Source organism: Miniopterus schreibersii, assembly GCF_964146895.1.
Source record: "Miniopterus schreibersii genome assembly, chromosome: X".
Lineage (NCBI taxonomy): Eukaryota > Metazoa > Chordata > Mammalia > Chiroptera > Miniopteridae > Miniopterus > Miniopterus schreibersii.
This window is the reverse complement of record NC_138104.1, coordinates 56860663-56887952: the sequence shown is the minus strand read 5'-3', so window position 1 is coordinate 56887952 and position 27290 is coordinate 56860663. Positions and strand designations below refer to the sequence as shown.

The 27290-nt window shown below is 46.4% G+C and overlaps 2 protein-coding genes across 5 annotated transcripts in view; one reads left to right on the top strand and one right to left on the bottom strand.

The window, feature by feature from the left end:
- NHSL2 (NHS like 2) overlaps positions 1-25776 on the top strand; it is a gene marked incomplete at its 5' end in the record, with an annotated part of 299412 nt that extends 273636 nt beyond the window's left edge. For 2 of the 4 annotated variants that reach the window (XM_081125819.1, XM_081125820.1), the window contains 3 exons: positions 11593-13911; positions 15354-15486; positions 16318-25776. In XM_081125819.1, coding sequence (XP_080981945.1) covers positions 11593-13911; positions 15354-15486; positions 16318-16642 — 2777 coding nt within the window. In that variant the 3' untranslated portion in view covers positions 16643-25776. Of the gene's footprint in view, positions 1-4784; positions 4941-7773; positions 7902-8206; positions 8403-10297; positions 10430-11592; positions 13912-15353; positions 15487-16317 lie in introns of all 4 variants that reach the window. The other 2 variants (XM_081125821.1, XR_013998009.1) reach the window with 2 other exon arrangements.
- Positions 28-4490, bottom strand: RTL5 (retrotransposon Gag like 5). The gene is made up of 2 exons (XM_081125822.1): positions 1055-4490; positions 28-598 (listed from the first exon to the last, which is right to left on the bottom strand). Exon 1 carries the CDS (start codon positions 4278-4280, stop codon positions 2619-2621), a length of 1662 nt encoding a protein of 553 aa, XP_080981948.1. The 5' UTR covers positions 4281-4490; the 3' UTR covers positions 28-598; positions 1055-2618.
- Positions 25777-27290: the final 1514 nt, after the last annotated feature.

Here is a 27290-nt window from a genome sequence, read left to right as displayed (position 1 = left end):
TGCTCAATAACCCAGACAGACACAGTCTTTACACACCCTTTATATTTTTATTGAGGAGAAAGCTTTAGCATACACAATGATTTCTTATCTTCACAACACAGTAACACAATAATAATAACACATTTATTTCCAACGGGTTTCCTCCTGAGTCTCTGGGAATCCTTGGGCTGTCTTCATACCCCTGCATGCATTTCCCCACCCACCCCTCTTTCAACCCAAGAAAGTGCCCAAAGCCCATAGTTCTTCTTACAGCTCTTGTGGCTGTTACATCACAACAAATACTGAAGATCTGGGAAAGGGGGGAAGAGGGTCAAAGGAAAACCCAGGCCCCCTTGCCACTAGAGGGCCAGGAACCAGCTCACTGCCCACCTACTCCTTCCCTGGCTGAGGCTACAAGGTCTCAGAGTGAGAAGCACCACAGGAACAGGCAGGGCCTGTGCTGAGGGGTCCCTGGAAGTGGGGCTGCAAGGCACCTGTCCATTGCACTTCTCCAGCAGGGACGTGGGGAGCAGGGCCAGTGTGTCAACCATCAGCAAACAAGGTCCATAGCCTCGAAGAACAGCAGTTCCCCTTCTGGAACTCTCTCCTGAGGAAATAGCTGAAAAACAGATAAAAATTTCTTTCCAGTGTTGTTCACTCCTGCACTGGTGGGGAAGAGGAAAACCAGGCTACTGAAATGTCCCACGAATTAGGAGAATACTTAAATTTTCAATTATTCAATGTGCACCACTACATAGGTGGCAGCCATTTTAAATCCTGCTAATCATGAGCTTGCAAGATGATCTCAGCTTTGAAAAGACAGACTGAAAACACACTAGAGAGAAAGGGAGCAAACTGTTTATAGTACTTGCGTCTCTGTAGCGGGGTTCTGAATGTTTGGGATAATTTCTGTCCTTATAGTTTTCTCTGTTTTCCAAATTTTCTATAATGATTATGCATTACTTTTCTCTTTGGAGGAGGGGGAAGCCTTTTTAAAAGGTAGCAACAGGTTATAGGAACCGGGCCTACTGATCCCCAGGCCAATAAATGTATGATAAACAAAAGGGTTTCTTACCTTCCACTGAGGAATTCAGACCTCACCGTCAACCAACCAGCAGACTGGGTTTCTTTGTGACTCCTCTTCCTCCAGCACCTTCCTCTTGCTTCCAGGGTCAAAATCCTAAGGCTTGGCTGAGGTTATCTGCCAGACTCCAGTGAGGCACAGAGGCTTGATTTACTGTGCTTTCTTCCCTCTGGCTACAGACAATTTGGCTGCACTTGCCCAGCTGCCAGGCACTGTGCAGGAAGCTCAGTGTTGAGGGCAGTTCAGGCCAGCAGTGGATCTGGCTGGCATTCTGTGGCCAGTGACACAGTGTGTCCTTTCCACTGCAGAAGCAGTGTTTTCTGGACCCATGGCAAGCAGCAGGATTCTTTATAAAGGTCCCTAGGTTTGTACCCAGAAGTCCCAGGAGTTACTAGGAGGCAGTCACCTTCTCCAGCCTTACCATCTAATTGAAGCACAGCATCAGGCCATGGCTTGCCCCTCATGTGAGAGACTTGAGGATGGCCTGGCTGCCAGGCTGCAGTCTCTGTAGAGAGAAACTTCCTCTCTCTTCTGAGAATGAAGGAATCCTTTAAATTGAAGTTAAAGAGCAGGCCTTGGGCCCTCTCTCTCCGTGTTGGTCTGGGAAGAAAAGGCCAGTTAGGCCTCTTGTGAACCCCCAAGGATGGCAAGTCTCCTGCAAAGACCTTTGGCTGGGGGCTGCATTCCAAGACTTGCCTAGGGAGGAGACCACCATCCCTAAGGAAAGAGTCACTCTTCACAATGTCAGAGTTGTTGCTCCTTTTTCCTCCTCCTCCTCCTCCTCCCCCATCTTCCAGGCAACATCAAAGAAAGGAATAATGCTGGGTTCTGTCCACCGTGGATGCCTGGGAGGGCAGTATGGTAAGAAGGGAGGGCCCCAGATTTGGTGAGCTGGTCCAGGACCCTGACACAGTAGTCTGTGGGAAGGGTGAACTAGCTTGCTCAGTTAGTCAAGGACAAACCTCAGTGAAATGTCCATTTGACATGTGGCTTTGCCCACCCTTACTGCACTATATATATAGGGTCCACTTTGGGGTCCTTCTGCTGGAGGTTGAAGCAAGTGTAGGCTTCTAGGCACATTTCTTGATCCCATCCTGCTCTCTGTAGATTGTATCTATCAAGTGGCCTCAGTGGCATTAGGAGTTCAGTGTGGCCCATCCTTTCACTCATTGGGGCAGATCAGTGAGGCATTGGGTGAAGTCCTGGTGAGCCAGTCAAAGTTGATAAAACCATAAAACACAAGGTTAGGAACAACTAGAGAGGAAATATGAGGGGGTGACCAGTTTATTTATGGGAATAGGCCCAGAAACCTGCTGGCTAGCTTGTGGCAGGACTGATCAGAGTGCACAGTCAAGAGGATAGCTGTTGCTGACTCCTCCTTTCCTAGGTGGTCATGGCTGCAAGATGGTCTCGAGTTCTACAGGTCTTCTTTAGGTTCTTCAGGTCTGGAACTCCCTTAAGTACTGGTCAGAAAATGGGGCAGGTGTGGCAGCAATAGCAGGGGCAGGGGATGCAGTGGAAGGGTGTGTTCTGGGTGGCTATCTTGCCCCAGCACTCACACTCGAATTCGGCCACGTGCAGCCCGGTGGCCCCCCTGTCTTGGAGTGAGGCGGAATAGCACCGGGGGCCGTCTTCTAGTTTGGCGTTGTCCCAACCGACCTGCCCGGCGAATCAGTGGTGGTGAACTGTAGAAGGGTGAATTGGTACCTGGAAGGCCCTCCAGCAGTGGGACTCGATTTTGGTTCCTCCGTCTGCTGGGCTGTATTATGGGAGGCGATGTATCTAGGAAATTTTCATGATAGTAGCCAGAAGTCTGGGATGAAGCATTGGCAAAGGTCGGCTCTACGTCCATGAACTCATCTAGGTCATCATCCTGGGCCTCATCCTCCGTCTCCTCCTCCTGTTCTGGCTCCTGCTCTGGCTCCTGCCCTGGTTCCTGGCCCTCATCCTTCTCACCCTCATTCTTCTTCCTCATTTCTTCCTCTTCCTCGTCCACGTCATCCACCACGACTATCTCGTCCTCATCGTCGTCGTCCTCCTGTTTCTGTTTCATCTCCTCCTCCTTCCTCATCTCTTCCTCCTTTTTCCTCTTCTCCTCCTGCTCCCTCATCTCTTGCTGAATAGCTCTCACACGCCTCCGCTGGTCCTGGTCGAGCAGCCTGCGCCTGCGCACCTCTGCATCTTCATCCTCACTGTAGCGCTCTTCTTCTCCACTGCCTTCGACATTAGGGTCTGCAGCAAAAGGGAAGAAGATATTGCGAACCCCAGGGAGCGGGATTGGCTTGGGGACACGCACTTTTCTTTCTATCTCCACACATTCAAGAATCAGCTCGTCCAGGTCAGCCATTTCAGTTGACCACAAGAGCTCCTTGCGGAAGAATTCTGACAGGCCTTTGAGGAACTGGTTTTGAAGGCGGCAGTCATCCCAAGACAAGAATTGGGCCAGGAACTGAAAAGCATCTGCATAGCTGCCGAGGGTACAGTCTCCCTGCTTAAGCTTGCGGATGGCCTTTTTCGCCACACTTTGGGGGATGGGGCCACAGAATTTCTTACGGATTTCATCCAGGAAGCGCGGGAAGTTGGCATGCAGGGGGCTTCCTTCCTGGGTGACTGAGACGGCCCAGTCCTTGGCGTCACCAGTGAAAAAGGAGATTAGAAAGGCCACCCGCTCAGCACCCCCAGGGAAATGATCCTCGTGGTCTGCTATGAAGGTCTCTAGCTGCATCAGGAATTCAGGCAGGTAGACTGGGTCGCCTGAAAAGGGCTCTAGCTCAGGCTGCTCCAGAGGCGGCACAGGAGGCTGCGCCGACAGCTCCTTGGAGTCGGGCGGGGGCAGCACCGGCGGGGGCGGGCTGGGCTGCGGGGGAGGGTCGACCTGGCCTTCTGAGGTGCCGCAGTCCTGGGTGGCATTGACCAACAGCTCCTCCGAGGCACGCTCGGGCTCCGCGCGAGGGGGAGGCCAGCGCATGAAGGGCAGTTCGCCCTCGGGCACGGAGTCTATCTCGCTGAGCGGGAACTCAAAGTTCTCCTCCGCAAGGACGGGCACTGGCCAGCGCATGAAGCTGGAGACATTGCCCCGCAAGGAATTCACCTCGGCCAGGGCTCTTCCGAGCTGGAGGCCCAAATTGGCATTCTCCCCGCGAAGGGCATTTAATTCTTCTCGCAGGGCCACGTTCGCCATGCGTAGGCTATTGAGATTTCCTGACGCCTCGGACATCTGGACTCTCCCGGGGCCCTGGGTCCGCGGGCGGGGTGGGGGTGGAGTGGGGTGGGGTTGGAGAGCTGGGGGCCGGGAAAGGAAGCCGAAACGCTGAGGAGCACGGGAGGGGAGCGAAGTGCCGCTGCCGGCTCGGGGTAGGCCGAGCCACACCCACCGGGGCAAGCACAGAGGGCGGGCGCTCCGGGCGCAAGGCCCAGCGGCTGGGCCCGGGGCGCGTTACCTCGTCCAGGGGACTGGAGAGGGCGGGCGGCGGCAGGAGAGTCGCTGAGCAGAGGTCCCAGGCGGCGAGACAGCGGGACCCGGGCGGAGCAGGACAGAGCACACTGCTGCAAGATCTGTCGAGGAAAAATGTTGCGGCGGCCGGATCCTCGCCTTTTAAGTGCAGCCTCGCCCCGCCCCACCCCCACCCCGGCAGGGGCGGGACTTCGGGCACAGCTAACGCCCAGTGGCCGCCTCGCCCACCTCTGGGCTGCACCTCTCACTGACTCTCTCCTTCCCTAGCTGCAGCTAACTCGGGTCGGGAAAATGCGACAGCGACTGCCCACTCGAGGTCGTCATGGCGACAGCCAGTGAACGTGTTCCTCTCCTCAGGCAGGCCCCCGAGTGTAGAGGAGCTGCTTCGCGAGGCGCAGCTTAATCTCCAGAGCCTGTTGCAAGGTACCGAGAGGGTGTGGGGCTGCGGCCGGACCCACAGGCCAGATGCGCAGCCGCTGGAGGGAGGCACGGAAGAAAGAGGACAGGGACCAGCGAGAGAAAAAGAGAGAACAGTTTAAAACCCACTGAAAAACAAAACACATTTTCCATCTGTCACCTTTTAGACTAATGATTCTTAAAGGCCCTATTTCTAGGGCTGTTTACCACCACCACCATCCCTTTTTTTCAGTTAAGTAGTCCCCTGGGGGAGGTGAGGACAGAAACTGAGACAGAGCTATGGGTTAAATCATTCATTTCCAAAGACAGCTAGGTGAGAGACTCCCACAGTGTGGCCCACATACAGACCTTCGTTTGCCACATCACCCATGTCTTTGGAATCCTGGCACTCAAAGCCAAAGAAGGCACCTTCAGAGTCTCCCACCCTGGGCTTCACTCACTCTACTCTTGCATTAACCTTGTCCACAGATCTCCTGGGTAGCTACTGCCTCACCAAAGCAAGCCCAATACACAGCACCCAGGGCTCACTTCATCCCCAATTCCCAATCCAGTGTCTTTGAGCACATAGTATGCTCACGACCCAGAGAAACAGCCCACTCAGGGTGCCTGAGCAGTCAGACTGCACCCACCAAGCAGATGGAGAAAACTCAGACTTGGAAAGCAGACAGAGCTAGAATCTAATTCCAATCACACACCTACCTAGCTGTGTGACATTATGCAGGTACCCGCCCTCTCTGAGCTTTACATTAATCAGTCATCTTTAAAATGGGAATTCCAATTCCCCACATGGCACAGTTTTGTGAGAACTAAAAATAGGGCTTAGCAAGAGTATCTTGCTGCTGGAGAGACCCTGATGAGATGCAACGTCAACTCCTAGTACATGTCATTTGGAACATGGGCTGAGCTAAGCACAATATTAAAGTTAATATAAAAGAAAAAACAAGGTGGTCCCTGATAAAACTTTACAATATGAAAAACATACACATTGGGCAGAGGGATTTAGCCAATGTAAGTGGCAAAAATATTAAATCTCAGGGCTATGAGAGAGACTACTGGGATGCTGCAAATACTTGGGTGGGGGTTACAAAGGGTATGCATATGTCAAAATTCACTGAACTATACACTTAAGTTATATCTCAATAAAATAATACAAATAAAACCTCATTGCTAAGTCACAATCTCCATACCCCCTTCAGGCCCTCGTGCCCCATTCAGACCTCTTTTCCAAGCCTAGAAGGCCTTCCTTCCTCTTCTCCACTCCAATCTTTACACTTTCCTTAAAGTTATATTCTTGCTTCTTCCAAGGAAACTTTCAACACGAGTTCTGCACTTTGCACCATTTCTTCCATAAGCACTCATATGAGGAAATTTGTACCATCCAGTTCAAGAGGACTTGTATAGTTCTGAATTGCTTTTTCTTTCATTTGTTCATTCATTTACTCTTTCATCTACTAGTCCTGGGTGTATATTTTGTCCACCTAACCAAAATGAGCTTGTCAATGTAAAGAATCACATCTCTTGGGTTTCCAGAAGCACCTGGCACAGGGCTGGATCCCCAAGAGGTGCTCAGTAGACATTTTTTGAGTGAACATTAAATGTGAAAAGACATCTTATCATCTCTTGTTTATTCATGTCAATGAAGATTAACGCTAGTGGAGAACAGAAAATGGCAGATGGCCACCCAACTGGACTATAGCCATAACCCCCACCTCTTTGCCAGGGCAGTGGTGACCTTAGAGAAACAAGATTCCAAAGGACACTATGAGCCTTGTGTTCAGATAAGAGAGGAGCTACCATGCAGAAAAAGTCAGTCTGTTCTGTGTTGCCACCATGGGCAGAATTAGGACTGGGGGGAGGAAACCAAGAAGGAGGCAGATTTCACCTCAAGATAAGAAAGAACTTTTCTGACACCTGACAGCCCCAACTGTCCTTGGACGGAATCAGCGGCCGTGGGAGGAGGGCTGCTCCTATCTCTGCGGGTGTGTGCAGAGGCTGAAGAGACACATTGAAGGGCTGCTGAGGAGGAAGTCTGAGCCCAGAATGGGGTGTTGGACCAGAGAACCTTTGAGGCCCTTCCTGACTCCAAGTTTATGATTCTTAAAGTCTTTGTTCAAATGTGCATAGAGCCCTTGCCTGTTGATTCTTCACTCTCACTTCCTTCATTTCATCAGATTCCTTCACTGCCTTCTAATTCATCACTAAAATAAAACCAATTCAAATCTTATGCATCCTTCGTATTCCCTGACGATGCCCCTGAAATTTTCCTTCTTTCTATGCCACTTCCTCCCCTTCCTCTCCTTCACCTAAGCTTCCCTGGACCTGTCACCACCTACAGTGGGACTAAGGTATGGGAAGCCAAGCCCTCAGAGGCTTGAGTAAGAGTTCTTGACATCCAAGGGAGCACTCCACATTGGACTTCCTGATGTGAATCTCCTTGTGCTTCACCCAAGTCATTTACTAGGTAGGGTTGCAGAAAACCTGAAGAGCTTCAGGGCTTCAACGAGAGGACCTTACAGCATAAAGTAGCAAAAGGTGTCTGTGTCCTGAGCCTCTTCTCTGAGTTGAGCACTTAAGGTGTGGACCACGGAGACAAGGGCTTAGTCCCAGAACTAGCACAACTCAAGTTTCTTGATTCTCTTTTCTCCTCAGCGATCATAGTCCCAGGAAGTAGGCATTTTTACATTTCCGAATTCAGAGGCGCAGATGCCAGGAAATATCCTAAAGAAATCACACAAGTCAGGCCTGGCAGCTAGAGCAGGAGCCCTGGCTCATGGCCCCACCCCTGCCCGGCACTTGACCGTGGCCCCCGAGAGTGTGTATCCACTGTGCTGTTTTTCAGAAGAATATGAGGAACAGTACTCGGAGGCCAGACTGCTGGGGCAGACCTTCCGCTCTGCTGATGAGGCCCCTGAGCCCACCCCCAGCCCAAGGCCCCAGTCTGCCAGGCGTCTGGAGTTTGTATTGATGGTGAGTTGCCTCTTACCCTGCCTGGGAGAGCCAGCATGCAGAGCTCACCCTGCACCCATTGACAAGGGACCTCAAGCTGTTTGTATTATCCACTGGAAGCTACTGCTCACCTCTGCTCATCAGCAGAGCTACCCTGAGGCCCAGCTGAATTTGCCCTGCACAGCAGGTATCTGGCCTGGAAGCCTGGCCACGCTTTCCTGCCTCCCAGATGAAGCTTCCAAACAGCCTGCCTAGACAGCCATCCTGTGGGCATGGTTCATCTCCAGTCAGGAGCACACCCTCCCCATCACCTTCTTTCCCAACAGCCTACAAAACAACAGCTGAACGAGGATGAGACTACCACGCAGGGTGTGAGGGCCCCTGAGGCTTCCCTGAGCCTGTCTACCACAGCCGACAAGCAAGTCACCTGGAATAGCCCCTTCCCTCTGCCCATCCTAGAGGAGAAGCGATGGCTTCAGCCTTCCTCCACGCACTCTGACATTGTGCCCATCAACATCTCTGGTAGAGTTGCTTAGCACCACTTCTGTTTGCTTCCCTCCATGCCAACTACAGACCATCCTCTCAAATGCACTGGGTGCAGGGGGGAGGGAGTGAGACTTTCTCTGCTACTGCCTCTCCCTGCACTGTCAAGGTCATGGTTCTTGCCAGCGAATGGAGGCATGCAGAAGAGGGGGCTCTGGCTGCTCTTTTTTCATTCTACTGGCACTGCCACACTAGCAGACAATTTGATAACAAACAAAAGGTTCTTAATAGAAAACTCTGAAACTTTATGAACTTCTGTGTTCTTTAGAGCATCTATGGACATTGAAAATTTGTGTTATGTTTGGGTTGGGGAAAGGAAACTTCTGCTAGATGCTATGTTTGGATAAGAGTCTGAGGGAAAGTGTAAGTTTCAGAGTTCTGGTGATAAAAGGGAGGCTCATACCCAGGGTGCAGACCATGGGCTTAATGGTACTTTAAGTAGACACTTGGTCTTCTAGTGAGGTTGGCCTCCTCAACTCGTGTAGCAAGTGTTTAAGAAGGGAAGTAACAGAAAGAGACCAAGTCCAAAAAGGCCAAAGGGGGGCCAAGTACTACTTCAAAAGTGTGGAAAATGATGTATGTAGCTCAGTTGGATGTGACTTTGGGAACATGTGACACTTACACCACACACATTATTAATTCATGCTCCACGTTCCACCAGCTGTAAGTAGAAGAGGAGGAGGGTTGGTCCTTACAGAAGGAGATAGGGCCAGCAACCTGATAAAATCAAGACTTCATGACCCAAAGGGGCCAGAGGCGCCCTTTGAGCCAGCATTGGTCTGTGGTATACTGGGGAAAGTTGATGAAGATGATGAAGACAGCTCTGGCCACATGTGGTGACGCTCCCTGGATATGGGGCTACCCAGTGCCATTGGTGTCATCTTAGGAAATCAGAGGCAGGAAATAGAACCCACAGTCTAGGGAGATGTACCAAGACAAGTGAGGGCTGAGAGGAGAGACTCATAAAGAGATGGTGGGCACTTCATTTCTAAACTTCTTATCTTACTCTCAATAAGGCTGGCCCTGAGTTTTGCCCATAGAGTCACTTGTGGGAGGGGGGTATCATATGCAGCTGTGAGGCTGAGAGGGGAGGGTTTTGTTAGCTAGCTGTTGAATGAGAGACTTAGGAAAGCAGCAGACTTACCCCGTCTCTCACCCTGCCCCTGCCGCAGCAATTCCACTGGAACAAAACCTCACCCAGCACTTTAAGAGAAATAAATCTCAGTCACCACCCAGGGGAAACTTTGACAAAATGTAATCAAAGGTGGCTGGAGGACAGACTATCAGTCTGTTTTCTGGATGATGGGGGGAGGCAAAGCAGCTTCTAGGAGACATTGTCCTCTGGCCCACATAAAGGCTTTCTTTAAGAAAAGATTACAAAAGAAAAGAAAAAAAAGAAAAGAAAAGAAAAGATTACAATCAAGCAACATCTAGTTTAAACCTGTCTCTCTATACCAGTGTTTCTCACCCCAGGTTGTACATCTGAATAATCAACCACCTGGGGAGTTTGAGAAATAGCTTCTACCTGGGCCTTCCTCCCAAAGAGTTCAATGTTGTGGCATGAGGTCCAGGTATTGGAGTCTCAAAAGCTGCTCAGTTTATTTCAGTATATAGCCAGGATTGAAAACCATGGCTCTCGGCCACCTAAGACTCCCAGGTGACCCTGGGTTCAGCCTATGAAAGCCAGCATGTGTGCCTTGGGGCTCTGGGTGTCTGGGGCGTTGTTGGGAGGGATGTGGAAAAAGGGCCACCTGCCTGGATGCTATTCATGCTCATTGCTACTGCCATCATCCCTTCTCTCTACCTCAGGCCCATTTCCACTGTACTGTAAACAGAAACCAAGATGCACCCAAGTGTCTTTATTTTGGCTACAGGGCAGCAGTTTGATAAATATGCAAGTTTGCGACACTCCTTGTTTAACACAGAGACAGCCGTGAACCCCAAGTCTACCCTGAGGCGGAGGAGGACCATTATTGGATTCTCTAACTTTTCCCAGCGAGACCAAGGTGACCCCACCACAGTTGATCCCCCAGACCCTTCCCCTTGTTCACTCTCACCAATCCAGCCACCCAGGTGGTATGATGGTTATGGAGAACAGGAATAATTTGGGAGGGGGGCTTTGGACATCCTGAAAAAGTCAGTGTGGAAATTAAAGATAATGAAGGGCCTTCGGTCAAGGGGAGCAACCGAATATAAAGAGCAGGTCTCCCAAGCTATAAATTCATTATGTTATTGTTTCCCATTATAAATGAAATATAACCATATATGTCAAGTTTAGGCAAGTAGGTAAAGGGGGGGGGGGAAGCAGCACTAAAAGCACCATCTTAGCAGAACCATTACTGCTATTAAATTAATGCCATCCAAAGAGCACAGACCAGAGAGGTATGGATGCGAATCCTGGAGTCTCCACTTACTAACCGTGAGGCCTTGGCCAGGTTATACAACCTCTCTGAGCCTCAGCTTCTTCTTCTATATATTGGGGATAATGATACCAACCTGGCGGAGTTGCCATGAAGATTAGAGTCATTGTATGTAATTTGCCTACCATGTGCCTGGTACATAGTATGTGTTCAACAAATGGTGGCTGTTATTATAAATTATAATAGTAGTAGAAGGAATAATAATAGAACAGTAATAATTGTGTGTATGAGAAATCTTTGGGAATTTGAACACTTGAACAGTTGCCTCACGTCCATAGGTTATCTTAAGTCTCTCATGTTGCAAAGCTAAAAAGTGACAGGTGCCAAAAATGCAACCAGACTGTGGCATACTCCAAATTCATTGCTGGAGCTGAAAGTCACACAGTACTGTCCTTTATAGTTGAAAAACTTCAGAGGTTACACTGAGGCTTGCGATGCCTTCATGAGCCTGGGGTGAAAGCCTGGGAAAAACCCAACGTAGTCCAACCTGCCACTTCAGCTCCAAAAGGAATAATCAAAGCTGGAAAGTCTTTGGCAGTCACCTGGACAATTCAAGGGCACCCTGTGACTCACAATATCATGATGGGCAAGGACTCAACTACCCCCGCATTGTCATCTATGGAAAGGAAGAACCAAGGAATTCTAAGTTGTTGGCAAATGCTTCTTGGCAAAAATTTGGTGCTGCTGTCACAGGAGCTTCTGGGAAATCCCTAGCTGCACCACTAATGTTCTGTGTTTCCCTCCTCCAGGTCACAGCAACAGCCCCACAGGCAGGGTGGCTCATTCTACCAGCTCAGACATCAAGCCCAATCATTCTGTTCCAGAAGGTGTTCATGGAAGAAGAGCTGCAATTGGTCAGGAAGCTCGTTTCCCAAATCTCACCTCATCAGGACTGAGAAATCTTTCTAGTGATCTGGAAGAACCTCTCCAGGCACATGCTGGCACCAAGCCTCCTGACATGGAAAGCATGGGAATGGTGTATAGCGTCCCCAGTTCTTGCAATGGACCAACAGAATCTACATTCTCTGCTTCCTGGAAAGGAAATGCTTTTACCTATATGACTCCAAGTGCCACCAGTCAGAGCAATCAAGTCAATGAAAATGGAAAAAATCCTTCCTCTGGGAATTCATGGGTCTCTGTGCACACACTGACACCTCTGGTTCCTAAGGAGGCTGCTACACTCTTTGTCACTCGTGATAACCCAGCAGGATGCAGTGGGTCAGCTGGCTACTCTGAGCACCCTATGCAACAAAGGCAAGTATCAGAGCAACACTTCAAGATTGGCCTTCTGACTGGTGGTACCTCAAGGCTGGAGAAAGGCTCAGGTGGGGCCATCAGGTTCCGGGAGCGGTCACTGTCCGTGCCCACAGACTCTGGCACCACAGATGTGGACTATGATGAGGAGCAGAAGTCCAGTGAAGCCTGTGCCCTGCCTTATGCCAGTACAAGTTCTGAGGGCAGTAACAGTGTTGAAAACATTGCCTCCCTTAGTTCCCAACAGGAGGCCCAGCATAGAAGGCAGAGATCCAAGAGTATCTCACTCAAGAAGGCCAAAAAGAAGCCTTCCCCACCAACACGCAGTGTCTCACTGGTCAAAGATGAGCCAGTCCTCTTGCCAGAAGGTGGGTCAGCACTACCCAAGGACCAGAGGCCCAGGAGCCTTTGCCTCTCCTTGGAACACCAAGGACGTCACTCATCCCAAGGTCACCCAGCTGTGCCCACCTTCAAAGATCCAGAAGGTACACAATTCTCCCACCACTGGTATCTTACTGACTGGAAGTCTGGTGATACCTACCAGTCCTTGTCCAGCTCCAGCACTGCTACTGGCACCACAGTCATTGAGTGCACCCAAGTTCAGGGCAGCTCAGAGTCTCTTGCCTCCCCTTCCACCTCCAGAGCTACTACTCCATCCCAACTCTCCATTGAAGTAGAGGCCAGGGAGGTACCCTCTCCAGGAAGGCCCACTGGGCTGATGTCACCCTCTAGTGGATACTCCAGTCAGTCGGAAACACCAACACCCACTGTCTCCATGTCCTTGACCCTGGGCCACTTGCCCCCTCCAAGTGGCAGTGTCCGGGTACGTCCAGTGGTACCCGAGAGGAAGTCTTCACTACCTCCAACATCACCAATGGAGAAAATTTCCAAGTCACGACTATCATTTGACCTACCATTGACCTCTTCTACCTACTTGGATCTGTCTGGGATGAGTATCTCCATCCGAAGCAAAACCAAGGTGAGCCGGCATCACTCAGATACAAATTTTGGGGCTAAGTTGGTCCAGAAAACTAGCCCAAACCAGCCAATCATGCCCATGGTTACTCAGTCTGATCTACGTTCTGTTCGCCTGAGGTCAGTAAGCAAGTCTGAGCCAGAAGATGACATCGAGAGCCCTGAATGTGCTGAGGAGTCGGGAGGAGAGGTCTTCACCTTGCCAGAGAGAAAAATGAAACCTCCCATAGCTGAGAAACCCCCAGTGGCCCGAAGGCCTCCAAGCTTGGTCCACAAGCCACCATCTGTGCCCGAGGAGTACCCACTAACTTCACCTACTATGGCTATGACCCTTAAGAGCTCAATTCAACACATGAGGCCACTCCCTCCAGACATTTACACAGTGGTGCGGAAACCAAAGTCCTCTAGCTTCCCTGAGGCCAAAAGCCCAGCAGAGTCAACAGCACCCTCATCTCTTGTTTTCACACCTTTTGCCAGTTCCTCTGGTACTTTCTGCTCAGGAACACAGCAGCCTCCCCAAGGAAGTACAGAAGATGAGGGCCCCAAGGTGAGAGCCCTGCCTGAAAGAATTAGCCTCCAGAGCCAGGAACAGGCTGAGAAGAAGAAAGGCAAGATTCCACCTCCTGTACCAAAAAAGCCCAGCGTGTTGTACCTGCCTCTCACCTCACCCACAGCTCAAATGGAGGTGTACGTGACTGAACCAAGACTGACTGTAAGCCCAATCATCACCCTGGAGGAAGATGCTAAGTGTCACCCCACCGGCGACCACCTGCAATCACCTGGTACAAGGATGAGTTCCACGCCACAGGCCAACGATGAAAGGGAGGCAAGCCCTCTGGGTTAGTAAACTATCTACTGGCTTTTCCTTTCAATCCCAGGAGAGATAAGGATGAAAATGGAGTGTCAGAGACAGGAGCCAGTGCCCCATGACCCAGACCCTGGGATGACCAAGTTAGTAGGTGCACCTCTTGATGGTTTGGGTTACTCTAAATAGGCCTCCACTGCCCTTGGGATCAGAACTAACCCAGGGGTGCATCTCCAAAGCTCAGTTTGAGCCAGTCTACCCTGGAACCCCCAGTGCTGAGGTAATGAAATTAAACTAGGTCTTAGCACCTTAGGACCTTAGGAGCCCATCTACCTAGTCAGGCATGCATCCCCTGCCCTAGGAACTCTCTCTCTACCTTACTGTACAGTACTTTTCACTAACCACACTGAATTTAGTTTCATGCATGGGGTTCGGTATCCTCCCAGGCTGAGTTTAGTGCCGTGGTAGTACTTGCAGGCTTCTAAAGCAATGGAATATGTTACCAGACTTTCTTGGTGCTTTCGAGAGGAAAGGGAGCTCACTTTCATGGATGGTTAGCTCTTTCTGGAACAATACGACTAGGCTAGATGATATCTCTCATCCTTGTTTCCCCCTGTTTTCGTCCCTCTTTTTGTTTTCATTGTGGTAAAATATACATAAAATTTACCACCTTAACTGTTTTTAAGTGTACAGTTCGGTGGTGTTAAGTATATTGACAATGTTGAGCAACCATCACTACCATCCATCTCCTGAACTCTTTTCATCTTGCAAAACTGAAGTCTACACCCATTAAACAAAAACTCCCCATTGCTCCCTCCCTCCAGCCCCTGGCAACCACCATTTTCTTTCTGTCTCTGAATTTGATTATTCTAGGGACCTCACATAAGTGGAGTCATGTAGTATTTGCCCTTCTGTGACTGGCTTATTTCACTTAGCATAATGTCCTTCAGGTTCATCCATGTTTCTCATTCTTTTTTGAACTCTTAACACCAAACATCAAAATCTTTTGGCCTTCCTTAAGCTGATTTGGACTTTCAACATAAATTAAATCATTGTGATTAAAACATGCAAACAAATCAAAGCTACAAGTAATTTTAGAATATTCTTCCTCAAACTCCTCAAGCTCCTTCTGAGATTCAGACAGGTCCCTCTCCCACCCACTGATTGAGTCATTGTTTTAATTGCTCTCCTTGATCTTTAAAATGACACGTTTAAAATAAGAGAGTGCTCAAGAAACCCGTTGTAAGGGAAGAGGCATGAGAGAACAGGGACCCAGGCTGATCTTTAACACTGAGTCCACCTTCACCAAATCACTAACCTCCTGAACATCATGTTCCTTTGCAAAATGGAGACATTAAGAGTCTCTGCCCTGCTGCCCTTCTCAAGTTGTTTTGAGCATCAAATAAAATACAGATGAGAATGTGCTTTGTCCTCACTATTGTGGTCAAAGTAATTCCTTCTGGTTCTTATACCTAGGGAGTACTATGGAACCAAGCACTGAAGAAAAAAGTGTTATCAGTGATAAAACAGCTGAATGGATTGCAGAAGATGATGATGACGTGTTTGTGACTTCACGCACAACCGAAGATTTATTTACTGTGATACACAGGTCTGGACCAATTTCCTTAATTCCTATTGTAATCGCCTTCCCTTTTAATACCAAAAGACAAACTGCTACCTCTAAGTAGCCATTAGAATTGAAACTAGAGACTTAAGTCCAGATACCCACATATGAGAAAGCAGTCCAGGGCCTCACATCGCCAATTCACTGACATCTTTGGGTGAAGTGGAGGAGGGGTGGGAAAGGGAGGACCAGGTGCCAAGTGAGAGGCCCCTCGTCTCCTAGCAACCACAAGGCCTATTGTGGCTCCATCTGCTCTCTCACAGCTTTATCTACAGTTAGACATTTAACCCTTCACAGAATTCCTTGTACCAAAAATCTTATCAAGAAGTGAAGTGGGGCACCAGGCAGAGTTTCAGAGCAGGAGCTTCAGCAAGGGGGAACAGATGGGGACTCAGTTATTGAACAGGGGCACAAAGCAGGGGCTCTGTGAGGAGGAAACTGGATAGAACCTAATTATTGGAGCAAGAGCACCAGTTCAGAACAGGATCAGCTCCCAGGCTGTAATGATTCAGAGTCACTGAGCTACTAGCCTTGACTCCTTAAATTCTTCTTGAGTCTCAGAACCTGGGCAGGACTGAGCCTGCAGGCACAGGCCAATGACTCCAGCTTCAGGAATTGAAAAAAGTGTAGGGAGAGGGGGTCAGACAAGGGAGCCCAAGGACTTAGTGGTGAGAGAGAAAGATGGTGAGTGTGACTGCTTGCAAGACTGCTGTGTAGAAAGTCCCAGATCATGTCACTGGCATTTCTGAAGTTATATGAAGCATTAGGAAATGTCCGCCACACAAACTCACTCAAAGCCAACCTTCTCTTATTTAGGTCCAAAAGAAAGCTGCTTGGCTGGAAGGAGCCCGGTGAGGCCTTTGCTGGAGGTAGCAGACCAAGCTCCCACTCACCAATAAGGAATACAGCTGATTCTCCAATTAGTGAGTCGGCTACCTCTGCAGGGTCAAGCAGCAGTGCCAGCTTAGATGCTGGCAGAAACGATGATTTCAAGGCCTTGCTACAGAAGAAGGGAAGTAAGGCAACTCCAAGGTCCCGTCCCTCAGCAGCCGAACTGCTGAAGACCACTAACCCACTGGCTCGGAGAATTATCGCACAGTTTTCAAAAGACTATGACACCACCGATAGCCCTAGTACCTAAGCCCTGGGTTAAGCAAGTAGGGTTCGGTTACTAAACTTGAGTAGAAAGGAGGGAAGAAAAAGGGTTTTAAAAAGAAACCATGGAAATAACAAAAGAGCCCACATTTCTTCTACTTTAACTCACACTCTGGACAACAGGAGAGAAACCACTTTATCTAGAACTAAAATCATCAGGCACTTTAATCATGCTCAAACATTTTACATTTTCATACTTAAAATCTTGCCATTACTGACTACAGATTTTCTCCTTATTTTCTACCAGTGGTGTACACTAAGAAGAAATTCTCAGATGCAAGGGTACACATGCCATCTTTTCAATGACTGGTTGCTCCATCCCTGGCTCCTGACACTGAGGGGCACAGTATGAGAGCAGGTTGGGAGCTGTCAAACCTGAGAACATAGGGAGCCATTGCTGATTATTCACTTACCTGGCAAGGCCTTGATAACTTGTGTGGAGAGACAGAAAGACTCTGATGCCTCTTCAACCACAGTTTAACTCTCTCCCACTAGAGGTTTGCAGGTGTGCATTTACTTGGGCATGAGTTGATTGGATGGCTTTTGTGCAAAATATGAATATTACTCTGTCCTGAACTTCATGCCTTTTTCAGTTTGATTGTCTACAAGGTGATCAGGGTGATGAGTTTCAATAACATACAGACCCTTCACCCCAACCCTTAGCTATAAAAGGTCAGGACCTGGTTACTTTGGATGAACCAAGTTCAGCCAACAAACAAGGCAGCCATTTGTCCACTCTGATCTATCAGAGGTAACTCGCAACCACGCCTTCAGATCCTTCTAGTGTTTGTCAACAATAATAGCTAGGATCTGTGCCCAGCTTATGCTGCATTCGAAGAACTTTCAATTCACTGGCATATAACATTCATTACACGAAGTAATTAGCTGAACGAACAGTATCATCAAAGGCTCAAGAGAAAGTAAATGTAACCTGCCCACCACCATTCAGTTCAGATTGTGATTTGCAGTTGGTTTGTTTTGTTTAAAGAAAGTCTTACTATGGTCCAGAACTGAGAAAATATAGACTAAGAGGATATATCCAGAATCTAAAAGGCAGCCTTGCAAGTTGCTGTTGCCCATAACACAATTTAGCCTACTTTTTGCCATTTGGATTCTGCTGTTTGACCAACTTTCAGTTAACCATGTGGGGACAGAGGGTAAGAACTGGATAAATGGGATGCTGATGGAACCCCAGACAATCATTGTGACCCCCCCACCTCACCCCAAAGCTTATAGGCACTGTTTGTCCTTGACAGTTCAGTTTTCTAAGCAAAGCCAAAGCAGTGATTCATTTGATATTCATACATCTGATTTCTGGGCGGTTGAGGAAAAAACAGACAAAGCATTGAACAAAGAAAATTAGCTGACCAATAATGGAGAGGTAATTGTCCACTGTCCAAAAAGGGGAAAAGAAGTCAAATGAAATAGTAGCCTGCTTCACAAAGAGGGTTCCCTGACTCCTTCCTCCTTCACCCCCCTCTACCTAACAGATTCATTGGTCAACCTCCTGGAGGACGCAGAAACTATCCCAGAGACAAGCAGATCTTGATTTTGATAGGTCGTGTTGCTCACTAATGAGAAGCAAGCTCTTAGAACAACTGCCCACACTCCAGGGGACAGAGCAGCTGAAAAACCACACTGAGTGCTGAGAAGACTTCAGCCCCTTACACAGAAGCCCTGGGCCTAGGACCTTGGTTGGTACAGTTCTGAATTCTAGACTTCTGAGTACAGACCAGACCCATCCACTCCCTTGCAATCAGGACTTCCCCCTGATTTAGACCAAAGCCATTTAAAATAATAAACAGCAAAATCCCAGCTGCTTTGGAAAGTATTCAAACTATTTGATTCAAAGGACCTGACCAAATTTCAGGGGTTTTATCTGAGATAAAATAGATTCATTCCTGGCCTTAATTTATATGTGAATACCACACTTGTCTGTCCCAGACTCAGAATTCCAAAAGACGCAAATATCTTGCTCTGTAGGGACATGAAGGAGAGTTTGTGCTTTTGCCTAACAAAGGTAAAGGGCAGCCAGGGCCTTCTTAGGAACCACTATAAATAGCTGAACTCTAAAACCAAGTATGAGACTCACACTGTATAGGACTTGTTACTTCTGCGGATTTTTCTGGAAGCTTCTTGTTTGCTGCTTCTAGTGGGTTTTGCCTCTCCTCTCATCTTGCTACCTCTGGTGATTTCCCCAAAAGATTCTAAGTTAAGTGCTTGGACACCTTTATGTTTTTCAATTACCTTGAGTCTTACTTTCTTCTACCATACTCTGTATACTTGGATTTCTTAGAACATCTTCTACGTCACCACTATGGCCCTCAAATGTCCAGTGGTGTTCCCATTAGCACAAGAGGATTTGGGACAGAGATTGTATGGTCAGAGGTAACATTGAGGACTGGAAATATTCATTTAATGTTTTGCAACAAGTGGACCTAGTTCCAAACAAACAACCAAACTGTACTATTTCTACCAATCATCGATGAACAGAACATTAAACAACTTTCCTACTCCTAACACTCAACCTCTCTCCTCCTCTTGATTATTGTAACACCAACTCTCTCTCCCACCCAGGCACAAACCACAGTATTTGCTGCCTTCCGCACCTACTCTGCTGAGACTGGAGAAGAGTGGCTGAAAGCCCCTCCAGAAAGGCTTTCAGGGAACCTACTACTGTCACTATTACTAGTGTGAATAATAATAATTTTTGAAGGCGGAATACAGAAGAGGTGCAAGTGAAATGTAGTTGGCCCCAGGAGGTCAGCTTCCAATTCAAGTTGTTTTTGTCCCTTTGTTTCCTCTGATTCCAACCAATAGCAGCAGGTGGCTCTGCCAGACTGATTTCAGTCCAGTCAGGAGTGCAGGAAGTCATCCCCAGGAGAGGTTGGTTGGTAACTAAGAGTGCTTTGCACTTGATGGGTATTCATTACATATTTGTGATACAGATGTTGAGGAGAGAGAGCAAGTCATTCTCAGCATAACAGGAAGCTTTGCTGGTGTCTTCTCTCCTTTGCCTGCCTCAGTCTCTCTCCTGGGACTTCCACCTGGCCCCAACTTGTCCCTTAGTCACAACTCCTGTGAAGTGCTTCCTTAGCTGACAGCTCACCCTTTAAGGAGGCAAGAGCAAGGCAGCAAATTAATTCATGTTAGCTTAATGACCACAAATCAACCAGTTGATCTGGAGACATCACCTTGAATGTGCAAAGACAGAGGAGATTCTACAAGCATTTTACCAGACATCCATTGTAACTCTCTAGACAACACGGATTGGATTGCAATCCTACTATACCTATCAGTCTGAGCAGATCTGTCCATGCACCTGCCCTCTTGGTCATAAACAAACTATTCCCTAAAAAAACGAGTTCATGGCCAGTGCTCTTTTCCTCACCAGTGCAGCCTTTCATTATCACCAAGTCTGTAACACAGTGGTGAGCTTTCACTTTAATATTATTTGCCAGGGCCAGGACTAGAGTGGGGTGAATGAGGTGCCTGGGGTGCATAATTTAAGTAGGTGCCCACTCTCAGGGCTGTGCAAGTGTCTTACCCTCATCCTGGTCCTGTGATTTGCACTCCATAAAGTAATATCAGTTTATCTTCTTCCTATGAACAAGCATGGTTCTTCTGATTTGGGGGGTAGCTCCCTACGTGTTGTTGCACCAGATGTTTTTATTGCTATCTGTTTTTCCACTACTGTAAACCTTTGTATGCTTATATATAAAATAGTCTTAATTCTTATAAGAAAACATGGTTGCTTTCTAAGTAACCTGCTCCAAGTGGCAAGTTAGGACCCATTTTAGTAAGGGATGCCAACAGGATAGCCCATCAGCAAAATGGTGAATGAGTTGGAGGTCTGTCATTGGGATCCTTGGTCTCTTTCTGCTCCATTATCCCCAGACCTTGCTTCCCAGCACCAGCTCCTCTGAGTGCCTCCTAGTTTGTCCTCTTCCTAGTTAAGAAAAGCATGCTCTCAGGAAAGGGATAAATTCCTTTACTTTGAGATTATAAGGCTTAATGCTACCTCTTTTGAAGGTTGTTTATAGTTTAACAGGGGAAAAGCCTTATGCCAAAGGAATGAAATTCTACTGTAGAATTTTAGGCATCAGCTAGTTGCAGAAGTGGGGGTTTTTAAGCATCAAAAGGCCAAATTCTCTGACAGCTAACTCCAGAATACAGAAAATACTTTAACCTCCTGGAATTATTTTAGTAAATTCCTGGTGGTTGAGTCAATCCTCCTAATACTCAGTGCTGTGTAATGTGGCTCCTACCAAGGGACTCTCAGAAATCCTACCAAACGCCACTGAAAAGACCTAGATAATTCATATTGTACATGAACATGTTTTCACAAATGAAATTAATACTATTTCTCATTTGAGTAAAAAAAAAAAAAAAAAAAAGGATTTAAAGAGTTTGTGAAGATGTGTCCTGTTTGTGAAAGGTGAAACTGTCCAATATTGTCCGATCAATGTCAGTCATCCAGTCAGTATTAGTGATGATTATTAAACTTATTGGAGGTACAACTTGAACGAATGCAAGCCTCTTCTCCCTGCCATCTATGTTTTGTGCTATCACTTCAGCTTGGTGTGAGAATGAGACCAGATCTATCCCACAGCACTCAGTCCCTCCAAAGCCTTTGAGTCTATTTCAGCTATAAGTGATTAGGGATTTAAAAGGACAAGAGAGAGGGAAACAGGTACAAAGAGCTGCTTTTGTCAAAAGGCAGCAAAAATTATAAACATTTAAACAATGACATTAAATAAACAGTTTTAGAATACTTGGAAACAGAATTATAGAGGAATATAGTAGTAAATGGTTACAGACACACATTTGAGACACTTTTAATATGTTTAGCAAAAAAGAATTTGCATAAGTAATGGGTTGTCTGAAATAGGTATATACTTTGTTCAGTAAAGCCCCAAATTTAAACCAGTGGCTCTCAAAGCATGGTCCAAGGACCACCACAAGCAGCAGCAGCAGGAGCAGCAGCCCTGGAATGTGTGTGTGTGTGTGTGTGTGTGTGTGTGTGTGTGTGTGTGTACTTCTTCAAGCCCCTGAATCACTATAGCCATGACTTTCCAAATGAATCCAACCTTCCCATCATTTCTGATCAGTCTCTGGCTAAGTGATCTATATTGTCATGTTGGTCAGGTGTATGTTGCTTGGTGTTAAGAAATTATCAGATCGAATCAACTACTTGCTCAACCTGCAAAATCTTTGATTTAACTTAGTCAGCATATCTGGCCTGTTTTTATTTAAACCTTTTGTAATTCACAAATAGGAAAAAGGAAAAGATGTTATGTTTGTTTGGTATTTCCAATCCTTAAATACCTGTCTTCACCATGGCGGTTTTTCTCTAGAAGGGCTCTGGAAGTAGTATTTTTGATTTTAAGATTTTGCCTAAATAGCAGAATTTGGTATCAGCAAATCCTCAAACAAAATACCAGCTGGAACAACCAGTTAACCCCTTTCAGCCTCTCTTTAATGCCAAACTTTATAGAAATTTATTCCTTAGATGGTGTTGACCTTTTTTAATGTCCAATTTTATAAAATGTTATGCATGCACACACAGCATCGTGCTCATTGTACAAGTCACCCCAAACTCATTTCCTCCTCCATATGTATGATGGTGAAGAATTATCAATATGTATGTTCTTATTTCTCCTGATCAATTTTAAGTTGCAAATCTTTTCATTAATTTTTAAATGAGATATATTTACTCTGGCTAGTAGTTAAAATGTTATTCTTTTTATTATATTTCATTGCTACTTTTCTACTGACTCCAAAAGGTACTTTGGGGAATATTTCTTATTTCTAGACTGTTGTATTTATCTTATTTCTATATTTATCTGTAGTCACGGAATATTAGAGCTGAAAGGAACCAACTTCTCATTTTACAGATGAAGAACCGAGGCCCAGAAAAGTTAGATAACTTACACAAGGTCACACGATGGCAAGGCCTGGCCTCAGTCTCAGGCCTCCTGCCTCTGGGTCCAATGTTTTCTCACTTAAAGTACAACATTTATAGAAGACCCACAGCTGGCTTCTACTTTTATGACACATGAATTTCCCAGATATTTCAGTGAAATAATATACATGCTTTAATGAAAAATGGTCAAGTTCTTTAGTTCATGAATCCAAAGACAAATCTGATTTTCAATTTAGAAATAGTCATTTCCTTCCAAATTCAGTATATGTGCTCTACTTTGTACGACGGACGTTTTCCTTAAAAGTCATTTGAAAAATGATTTTTTTTGGATAAAATTCCATATTTTAGGAGAGAAGCTTCCTATGTAAGGGAATCTTTTGGTGATTTCTTTTGAAAAACGAAGAATCTTCTTGTCAATGTCTCCTAAAAGCCTCTACTTTTTTTTAATGTGAACTTTTGTAACTAGTGTTTACTTAAAGTAGGGAAAGCCAATATAGGCTTTCCTAGAATCTACTTTATCCTTCCATTCTTAAATTTTATGAGATTTTCAGACTGTTAGATGCTCATGAGATACTTAATTGTGTTTTAGAAACTTTACCTAACTTGATATTTTGTCAATCCCTGGGCTCAAACTCTATCTCCATCTTACCAAACAATAACAGAATTCCCTAATCAATACTGAGTTCTGCATGCAGTCTCTTTTCCAGAACATTCTTTGTCTAATGTTCATTAGTGTGACTCTCTCCTTAGCTATGCATTGTTCATGCATACCTCATTATTCTGTGGAGTTGCAGGCAGTGGCCCTTTAGGGCTATCTTAGTCATATGCAGTGGTATTTCCAGTCATTTCCATTGTTCCCTTTTTTCTCCTGGACATTTTCTGGTTTCCCTTTCCAGGAATGCTCAGAGGGTGGTGATATTTTTCCCATCATCTAGACCAGGGGTTGACATAATTTTCTGTAAAGGACCAGATAGTAACTATTTTAAGCTTTGTGAGCCACATATGGCCTCAGTAACAAGGTCTTTTTTGTTGTTTGACCCTTCGAAGGGTGTTTTTACACCTTAAAAACGTAAATACTGTTATTAGCTCTTGGGCCATACAGGCTGGATTTGGCCCACTTGTCATAGTTTGCTGAGCCCTGGTCCAGACTATCTTCTGTGACCCATTGGCTTGTGTACTGGATATTATGGCTCACAATTCTACATAGTGGTGGGTGGAGAGGAGCTACATATGCCAACCGTTACTCTTCAATAGGGTGCCCTTTATAGCCTCTATCTATCTATCTATCTATCTATCTATCTATCTATCTATCTATCTATCATCTATCTATCTATCTATCTATCTATCTATCTATCTATCTATCTATCTATCATCTATCTATCTATCTATCTATCTATCATCTATCATCTATCTATCTATCATCTATCTATCTATCTCTCATTCTCACTGACTACCTAAGTGTAGGAACCCTCATTGTTTTCTCCAGTCCTCCTATCCTGGTTATCCAATGTGCCTCTGCTTCCTCCAGTTTGGGGTAAGCTGGCAGGGAAGAATGGATTTCTGAGATTTCTTATTTCTTTTGTCCCATTATTAACCCCAAACTGTGGTTCATCAGTCCCGCCCTGCCTCATACTGCCATCATGAGTTTAGGGCGGTCTCTGGAGAGTATGGTGGCCCAGGCCATGAGAGGGCCATGAGATTCCAGTCCAGTCTACAATTTCCTAAGGAAATCACCAGCTCTCTAGGTTCCAATGACTGGTTTTAAAACCCAGAATGTACACGTGCCCATTTTCTAATGTAATTTGGCCCTGTTCTAGACTCAGCCCCAGCAAGAAAATCCGTGAGTTACAGAAGGTATTCTGTGCTTCCAGTTTTTCCTGCTCAAACCTCCTGCTTTCTGGGCCTCAGCCCCCAGAGGTGAACTCCTTGGGATGCCCTTGGAAGCACCACAACCAGCAGGCATTCAACACACTACCACCTCCTGTTTCCTGTACTTTTAAAAGGATTCCTTAAAGCTTCTTCACATCTCTCTCCATCTTGCTCCATCTCTATCTCTAATTCTGTTATTCAGAGGCCTAAATCTCAGAGTCACATTTTCATTTTTGCTCATATAAACATGGGGAGATACGAGTGAATGAGAAGGTGTGTGCCTGTGTGTGCAAATGTGGTTTCTCCACCCGGACTGTGAAGGTCCCATGCCCTAATGTATATCTCTTACACACACACACACACACACACACACACACACACATCCCATTCAGTGCTCACAGCAGTTCTCTGGTCCAGGTCCAGGTCTGATGGGGCTGGTGAAGGAGAAGGGGATTGTGGGGACTCCTGAGGCATTTCCCTTTTCTTGTTTTTTTTCCACTGATTTGTGCTGGTCTCTCCCAAGAAGCCATTTGAAGAAAATCCTCTGTGTCAGTTCTGGACAAGCCAACATTCAGAGAGCTATGATTGTAATTCATTAAGGACTCAGTCACTCAGACATACCTCTCAAGCTGCAGGTTTTCCTATCTAAACAGATTGCTTCTTAGGACCCTTAGCTTGCTTTCTGTCATTTGAGCCCAGGGATCTACCCACTTACTGAAATCTAAATTTTAAAAAGTCATAGACACAAGTTACTTTCAGGATTTCCTGGTTTGAAAGCACCCATGAAACAGCTTCTTTCTGCCTTTTGTTTAGGATTTACAGACTTAGGAAGGGTACCAGGCTTGTACCTTGGAGTCTAAGACAACAAAAGTACCACACTTACCAAAAACAAAATGAGGAAGGAGGATTGGCTAGTCCTACTGTGCATAGTCAAGAGATGGACTTTTGTGAAGTTAGCATTTATGGTTCAATGCTTATTTAGTGCCAACAATGCACTAAAGAAAAATAAGGGAGAGTGGAATTTACAGACCAGTATCCTAAACTGGAAGGCAGAAATAAGGCAATCCCCTTAGTGATGAGAAAGTGTCCATGGATAAAAATTTCAAGAAGCAACAGAAACTAATAAAGATTGGAATCCCAGTCTTTCTAGAATTCCAACACAAAATGGAAGGGAGCCCTCTGTGGGGTGATATTACAAAGGGTTTTTCTAGTCTTTCTTTTTTTCTTTTTTTAAACAAAACCGTTCCTTACTGGCTTGCTACCAGCAATTGAATTGTGTTCTTTATATAGCTAGAGCTGTTTGTGTCTTCTTAAAATAAACAACTTCTGTTAAAATAATTTTCTGTTTCACCCTCTGGTTTTCATAGTAGCAATGATGCCTTTATTCAGACACTAAGCCCAGCTCTCGTGAGTGTGTTTTACCAACCACACAAGTATGGGGCCCACACACATGGAATCTGATTCTCATAAACCCCTGAGAGCCCCAAACAGTATGCAGGACACAGTGTTTTGCAGAAATGTGGCACACTGAACTAGGAACCTCAGCCATACAGGCAGGTAATCCATGTTCAAGGACTTCCTCTTGAGGATTCGAGTTCAAGTGCTCATGGAGGCAACAAGGGGCCCCAGATAAAGCAAGGTCCTGGTGAAGTGGGCAGCAGTTGCCAGGCTCTTGAAGGGAGGAGGTTGCCTTAGCAACTGTGCTGCACTCCCCCTTTGTTCTCTGGCTCAATGAAGCCACCCAGCAGGGCAGTCCAGTGTGAGATGGGGCTGGGAGCAAAAAACGCAGACCAGATGTGACCCAGATCACTTCAATCCCTCAAAAAGGGTATGGTCCCACCATTCAGGTGGTGACCCTTATATTCAAGGGTCAACTCCCATCCAAAAGGAGATTTGTTTTTTGTTCTCAACTGGCCCAGACCTCTAAGACCTTGCAGCCAGCATCCTTGTCTCCCTGGACCCTGTGCTAGCTCATGTCCCCATACACCACCAGGATGCTCTTCAAAAAGACACAGCAGAGCTGGTAACAACCTAGAAAGCCTACAGAGGAGGGGAGAGAGGCCAGAGCTGTTCTCAGATAATAGCATGTGTTATGATTTAAGATAAATGTCAGAGAAGGAGGCTCGCTCAAGGTCGGCTTTATGCAAGCAGTACCTCTGTGAGACCCTGCAGTTCAAGGTCTAGTGTGCAACCCGGCAGGGTCAGAGCCTCCTTGTGACACCACCCCATGACTTAGGGAAGCTTTGTTTTTTTCTTTTTAGTTGATTTTTTAGAGAGAGAGGAAGGGAGAGGAATAGAAAGATAGAAACATCTATGAGAGAGGAACATCGATAGACTGCTCCCTGCACTCCCCTCACAAGGGATCAAGCCTGCAACTTGGGCATGTGCCCTGACCAGGAATTAAACCACTGACCTCTTGGTGCATGGGTCCATGCTCAACCACTGAGCCACACTGGCCAGGCAAATTGGGGAAGCTTTTAAGGTCTAACCTACAGTGACCAAACTCAAAAGACTTATCAAAGGCAGGGCAAGTATATTAATTAACAAAAGAGAGAGTACACCTTTAAAGCACAAGTCATAAACAGGAGGCCTATGGGCTGAACTGAGTTTACACACATTGCCCATTGTACACAGTGTTGTTTTACAGTTTTTAAAATTTTAGATGGGGTACAACCTTTGCAATTCATCTTGTTCTCCACCACTCCCTGCTATGTTAAACCCAACCAGCTTCATTCATTTATATACCTGCCACGCCCCTGAAAGCATTTGAGTCTGTGAACCATGCATCAATGTATTGTTGCAGGTTGGGTTCCCAGGAAGCAGACTCTGGGATGAAGTT

Coding starts and splice junctions, on each gene's coding strand:
- RTL5 (XM_081125822.1), bottom strand. CDS start 4,280: ATGTCCGAGGCGTCAGGAAATCTCAATAGCCTACGCATGGCGAACGTG.